Below are 7012 nucleotides of genomic sequence, written 5' to 3'. Positions count from 1 at the left end.
TTTTGTCTTTTCTTTAATGGAAGGGCAAGAAAAAAACTGAGGACGACTGTATCTTTATCTATCTATTTTTTATAAATATGATGCAACTTGTTTTCTTTGTTTGTGCTCATGATAAAATAAAATACTTAAAAAAAACTTTATAAAAATATTTTAAAAAATTCTTCTACTGCTACTACGACTAAGAAAAAAAAATATTTAAAAAAAATACTACTACTACTACGACTAAGAAAAAAAAAAAAAAATACTACTACTACTACTAATAATAATGATAATAAACAGTACCTACTAGTCAGCAAAAGGCAGTCACGTATCAGGATGGAAAGCTCTAGAAGGTTCCAGACTTCACCTGTCTTTTCCACGGACTGTTTTGAGCAGCTCACCTGTGGGCGGCGACGTGGGCCGCTCCGATGACGCAGCGTGCGTGTCGTCGTGGGAGGAGCGTGCGTGACACATCAAAACTCGATGAAAACAGACAGCTGAGCGGCTAGCAGGCAGCGGTGCTCAGGGATCTGGTGGTCAAACAACTGTCGAAGAGGAGCCACAGAAGTCAGAAGTAACACGGACAATTCAAGATAGCGTCGCTGCCTCCCCCACAGAAGGCAGCAGATCGACGAGGAGACGGGAGCTGGTGAGTTAAAACTAAAGCAAAGCGAGGGTTAGCTGTGGCTAGCTTAGTCGGCTATCTAAACAGTGGGAGTAACAAAAGCAGCTAGCTGCCTGTTAACGGTGTTTATTCTGGAGCTTCTGGTCGAAAAAGAGAGAAAATGCAGCACGTTTTTTGAGTAAATTATTTAATATTTTTAAGGAAAGGTAACTTAATTTTTTGGCTTATTGCTCACTGGAGTAAAACACAAGCTAACTAGTTACTATGAAGCTCAGTAGTCAGGATGTTATTTTTTTGATAAGTATAACTGATGTTAACTGAAAGTATTTACTTGTCATAATCTGCCACAGAATTGTATTTTGTGTTTCTCTGGAGTATGGCCCTAATCAACATGAGCTGTACTTGGTTACGTAACGGAACTAATCGTATAAGTTAGCCTCGCTAGCTAGCTAGCCTCGCTAGCAAGCTAACAATTTAGCAACCTCATCGTAGGACTACTGTGACTCATAACTAATTCCTCATAAGCTAGCGTTCACTGAGACCTACCATGACAATGACAATAAATATGTTTTTATGTGATAGGGACAATATAGTTTCAGTACAAAGCATTAAACTTTAGTACATTCAAAACTCTTTTACATACACACTACAGTTAACAGACACAGCTTTCATTTTCACAGGAACACAATACATTGAGACTTGAACCTACAATAAAAATGCATTTATTGTGATGCCAGAAACACATCTCTGTGTTAAAGACTTTATATCTGTCAGTAAATCCACTGTCAGAACTTCATCTTTACAGTGTCATTCTTTGACTTGCTGTTTAGTATTGTTTTACACATTTATTTTACAAGTGTTTATCTTGTCTTGCTCTTGACTGTCTTCTAATATGTTCAGCACTTTGTCTAAAAAAGAAAATACGTGCTTGTCAAAAATCCTACTATATACACATATGGAACCATCTTACACCATATTTAATTTCATCTGATTTATCTGTGACTTTTTTAAACATTTCCATTTCCTCCTGCTTCAGGTTGTGTGTTTCACCATCGTCGACTGTAAAGATAGTTTTCTGAGATGGAGTTTCCAGATTTGGGAGAGCACTGCTCGGAGAAGACCTGCAAACGTTTAGGCAAGTACCGCTTCAGATACAGCACCTGATTGTCTCTAGCTCTTTGCTTGACTTGTTAAGTCTTATTTACACCTAAGGGTTTAAAAAATAAATAAATGTTCGACTTTACAGATTTTCTTCCAATGAGATGTGACGCCTGTCAAGAGATTTTCTGCAAGGACCACATAACCTATGCAAATCACAAATGCACATCATCCTACAAAAAGGTACGTCATACAAGTAACTCTCGGCAGTGCTGCTAATGTTACATTTAATTTGTTTTTGTGAAGTAATATATTTAGATCAAATCACACAGATTTATATGTGTAAATAAAAATGAATAATTCCACAGCATTGAGCAAACCTGGTGCTGATTTTGATATATTTTGCGTCTCTGTCCTGATATTAAATTCCATGTAGGGCTCGTAAAAAATTGTCTCCGCCCCATATAAATAAAAGTAATGATGGTGGCGTCCATATCTTATTTTTATTGTGTCTTTAATTCATATTGTTATGAACAAAGTTGACAGTTGTGTTTATGATATCATCTTCACCTTTTTAAAGGATTTATCATGTGTTCATAAAATAACTTTATTTGCCGCTTTCGATCTCCTGTAGGATGTCCAGGTCCCGGTATGCCCTTTGTGTAACATCCCGATTCCCATCAAGAGGGGAGAGATGCCTGACATTAAAGTCGGTGAACACATTGATCGGGACTGCAAATCAGACCCTGCACAAAGAAAGAGAAAGGTCAGAGTAAAACTGATGTGTTATGTGTAACGGCGAGTTAGAATCGAAACGGCGATAACAGATGTTGTGTTTCTTTCCTTCAGATTTTCACGAATAAATGCTCTAGAGGAGGCTGTAAGCAGAAGGAAATGATACGAGTGACCTGTGACCAGTGTCATTTAAATTACTGTCTTAAACATCGACACCCACTAGACCATGATTGTAAGACTGATGGGAAACCTCTGTCCAAATCCGGGTGAGTGCAGTCGCAACACACCCACCCATACTGCTGTGCTTTTAATTTGACCCAATGAGGGCTGTTGACTTACTTTATCATGTTTGTTTTAGACACGCTGCTGTAATGAGGACACAAGGTGCTTCCTCCACCTCTGCCTCTGGTTCTAGTTCATCCGGTTCAGGAAACTCTCGACCTGTTTCTAACGGTGTCAGTGTAAACAACAGAAGTCACAGTACTGGGTGAGTGGTTCTACCTGATGCTGATTCCAAAACTGTCTGAGAAAACGGTGAATGTAATGACTTTTTGAACTAAAATACTAAGTCACTCCTTTGTTTGTTTTTTTTGCAGCTCTACCCAACGGATCCCTACTTCCATTTCAGCACAGAATGTAATACCACCATCAGCATCGTTTCAGGCCGGCATGGTACGCGCATCACTTACACGACGTCACCTTGTTTAACTAAATAAATCCCAGGACGATGTAAACTTAAGTGTGCTGCTCTGGTGCTGTCATTGCAGACAGAGGAGCAGGCTTTACAAAGGGCTCTGGAGATGTCTTTGGCTGATTCGCGGCAGACAGTTCAGCCGACTCTTACGTGAGTAAACTTCATCGTAATCCCAGAAGTATCCTATTATGAGCTTCACCACTTCAGACCACTTCTGTCTTTGTGACGCTGTTGAGAGGGGAGGAGTGTTTTTCTCACTGACCTTTAGCTTAGAACACTGATTTCCTAGTTGAAGGGATGCACATGTGAGGATAGAATAGATTTTAAATAATTCTGAATCAATATGGTTTATTAAATACGTTGTGCTAGCAAGGCTGGAAACAAAAGTTCTGTCTACAATTCCATGGTCTTACTGAACACTTAACTTTTCAAGTGCGTTTTGGTGTTTCGTACACCTGCAAACACAGTTTTAGGTTATTAAAAACTGAGCTTTTAGAAAACTCTGTGAGGGTGAAGATATTCAGAAGCTTTTTTTGCAGTGCTGATGTGTAGACGGGGATAAAGAGACTTATTGCCTTGTGATGCCAGAGCGTCTAACATTACAGGGCTCCAGACTAACTTCTTCACCGGTAAACACCGATGCGACCAACTTCCTCATTTGGTCGCACGGAAAACATGACTCGCTGAACATTTCCTCATCGATAGACACAATGATTTACCCGTGTTCACATTGCAGGATGCGGTAGATGCTGTTGGTATCTGTGGTGTGCTCAGACAGGTGTGCGACCAAAAATGGCTTTAAAAAGAGTTAACTAGGGCATTCTCATGTCTGATTGGTCCAAAATGAGACCGAGTGATTTTATTCACATGCGCTCTTTTCTATGAAAAAACAGCGAATGCAGGTATGCTCCGTTTATCACGAGAAGACCTCATTTTTAAGTGTAAATAGCGCAGTACACCAAAGATATATCAAATACTACTTTCCACCACTGTGGTTAACGCAGCAGCTTCGTGTGCTGGTTGCAGCAAGACGAATACAGCTTAATGATGGTCATGCACTCGCGTCAATGCGACCGCTTTAAATTTGAACTCACACACTCTCAAAAAAAGGGTCGCAAATGCAACCATTTCAGTCACAGTCTGGAGCCCTGCATTATCTCCTTCGTTTACTCGAGGTGACTTTTAGCAGTGGCAGACTGGCCAAAATCAAAACCAGTGCTAACTTTGCTAACACATTTTTATTTTTTTTACATATTTACACATAAATGTAGAGATGCACTACCACTAAACTGAGGAACACATGTTTCCCCGCTTCCTCAATGCAGCAGAGCTGGTAGTTGGTGGTTATTTATTGTCTTTGGTCAGGCTTCTATTGGCCAAAAAGGCTTTAGGGCGAGGAGTTTACAACATTCTCCGTGCTGCTTTATAATTCTACGATACTGATTTGTAAGGAAAGGGATATTATTCCACATGGGGAAAATGTTTCAGTTGGCAGATTGCTTGCAAGAAAGACTCAGCATGGCTGTGATGTGCGTCTTATCCATCTCTTGAGTTTCAGTCCTCCAGTTGTTTAAGTAAAATACAAAGCTGTATTATGTCTCAGCCAGAGAGAAAGTTTGATTAAAAGATTACACAAAGGACACAGCAGGCGCTGCAGTTTGCCTTGATATAAGAAGTGGTGTGAACACTCCACATTTTTCTTGGAATTGCTACAAACGAATGTCCTCAGCTTCCATGTACACAGCTGTAAGCTTTAGAATGAACTGGTTTTGTGAACAAGTAGTGTTAATTGGCAATCTCACCACAGGGCCACTCATTAATTGTTGTGGAAATTAAAATTTAAACAACTATTGAGGAAAGTTTATGTTGAGATTCTTCTCCAGCTGCTGTTTCCAAAGTCAAGAATGAATCTGAACTAGTGCAAAGTGGTTAATAAATATGATCATAATTAAATAGCTTGGGTTTGGAGACAGTGAGCAGTAAAGTATCAATAACAATCCTGCTAGGTTTAACAGATTTTTGCTTTTGGGGGTTTATTTCCCACAGGCACTTAGTTTATTTTTTTTGCGTTTTACTGATTTTCATTTATTTATTTTTATCGTTTGCGTCTCAGCCCTCAGGAGCAGGAGGATCTGGCTCTCGCTCAGGCTCTCGCTGCCAGTGAAGAAGAATACAGACGTCAGCAGCAGAGACAACAGGTACCCGGAAAGCTTAGCCGTCACTAGCATGCTAACAGGAACACATATATAGGTAAAGTGTTGTCATGGCAACCCACCCTCTTTGAACTTTTTTTTTTCCCCCTTCTTGGCAGAAGATAAAAGACTGATTTGCCTTTAATACATATTTAATTGTTAAAACAAAATGCGTGGATGAAATGAGTCTTTGTTTCTAACAGAGTTTTCTGTTTGTTCAGGGGAGGGAGTCCAAACAGTCCAACTGCAGCCTTTCTTAATCACGGACCAGTTAGACTTGAAGCTGTGCTCATTATTTACTAGAAACTGCACATCTGAGATGTCGCTCTCCAGGATCAGTGATTGTTCAATGAAGACATGCTCTTGGGAGTTGCTGAGATATTACCGCCTTCTACAATATAAGCACATATACTTTCCAGCAGGATCTGTCATTTTTACTAATGATTTGCTCTGTACATATTTTATATGCTGATCATGATGAATCCATTGTATTACCATATATGAATACTATTAAATTATGTCAAAGATGCACCCTGAATTCTGAGTTGCTCACTTGATTTTGATGACGCACTGTGGCTGGGATGTAGAGGTTTAGGACCTGTAATTTAGGCAAATCAGCAAGTCCATTATCGGGATGTGGAGTAATCAAATATTTTATTCAGCCTTTTAGCAGGAGAGGTTAGAGATTGGCAAATTGGGGCAGCTTTATTAAAGCACAGTATCTGTGTGGGTGATGCATGTGCAGCTGTAAGTGGCAACAATTTTTTTTTTTATTCGCACCAACACTCGATGATTTGTGCTCACTTTATTTACAGCGTTCTTGCCCACAGACCACAATCAAGGTCTGACTGAAAGGTCATGAATAAAATGAGCACAAGTGATCAACAGTGTGCAGGATTTGTTTGGCTGTTTCAGTTTTTAATTTAATCCCAAACTGAAAACGCACTACTTGAATGAAACATGCAAAGAGCTCAGACTTATCATAGACAGAACCTTTATTGCTCTCGCAGCAGATAGAAAAAACAGAACAAAGGAAAAGATGTAAACTGTGATCATCATCATAAAGAAGGTAAATGCATGAAAGCAACAAACATGACAGTGTGCACCAGATTGATTTGTTTTATAATTTAACAAATATGTTTCCAAATCAGTGCTTATACAAATGATGCTCAGACTGGTTTGGATTTGGCCGAACCGAAATATGAAGAAAACCATGACAGTGCGTTTTCTGTCCTGCTGCACTTTTTTGTCACTGAAGCAGAACTAATTGACTGAAAATCCCCTGTGCTTACGTTTTTTAAAACCTTGCTAGCATGTCCATATGGTGATTTTTGCATGCCAGAAGACATGTCTTGCAAAATAGGCAGTTGACACCATGACTCAGCGTTTCCATTGTGACACTGCAGTTTAGCAGTAACAGTCTCAGAAACAGGAATTTAGACTTTGAGGGTTTCATAGGCAACAAATAAGAAAGCGATCATGTCAGCTTGTGGGGTGGGGCTTTCTGCGGCATCATTCTTCTTCAGTCAGTTTCTAGTCCAGCCGTATATGGTTGAATTACTCCACTGTTACATCTGTGCAGCATGGAGTGGTTGTGCAGAGTTGTTGGTGAGCTGGTGTGCCTGAGCTGCAGCGAGTGGGCAGGCGTGCATGGAGAGCAAGGCAGGCACTTTAGAGATCCACTAATTC

General features: G+C 39.8%; 1 protein-coding gene across 1 annotated transcript; it reads left to right on the top strand.

Annotated features, from left to right (window-relative positions):
* Window positions 1–451: 451 nt before the first annotated feature.
* zfand2a (zinc finger, AN1-type domain 2A) lies at window positions 452–5861 on the top strand. Its single transcript, XM_008280355.1, has 10 exons — window positions 452–628; window positions 1641–1739; window positions 1851–1945; window positions 2337–2468; window positions 2552–2703; window positions 2796–2924; window positions 3034–3109; window positions 3205–3281; window positions 5245–5329; window positions 5545–5861. Exons 2-10 carry the CDS (start codon window positions 1685–1687, stop codon window positions 5581–5583), a joined length of 840 nt encoding a protein of 279 aa, XP_008278577.1. The 5' UTR covers window positions 452–628; window positions 1641–1684; the 3' UTR covers window positions 5584–5861.
* Window positions 5862–7012: the final 1151 nt, after the last annotated feature.

The sequence above is a fragment of the Stegastes partitus genome, unplaced genomic scaffold (assembly GCF_000690725.1).
Source record: "Stegastes partitus isolate 25-593 unplaced genomic scaffold, Stegastes_partitus-1.0.2 Scaffold191, whole genome shotgun sequence".
NCBI lineage: Eukaryota > Metazoa > Chordata > Actinopteri > Pomacentridae > Stegastes > Stegastes partitus.
This window is presented reverse-complemented; position numbering and strand designations above follow the sequence as displayed.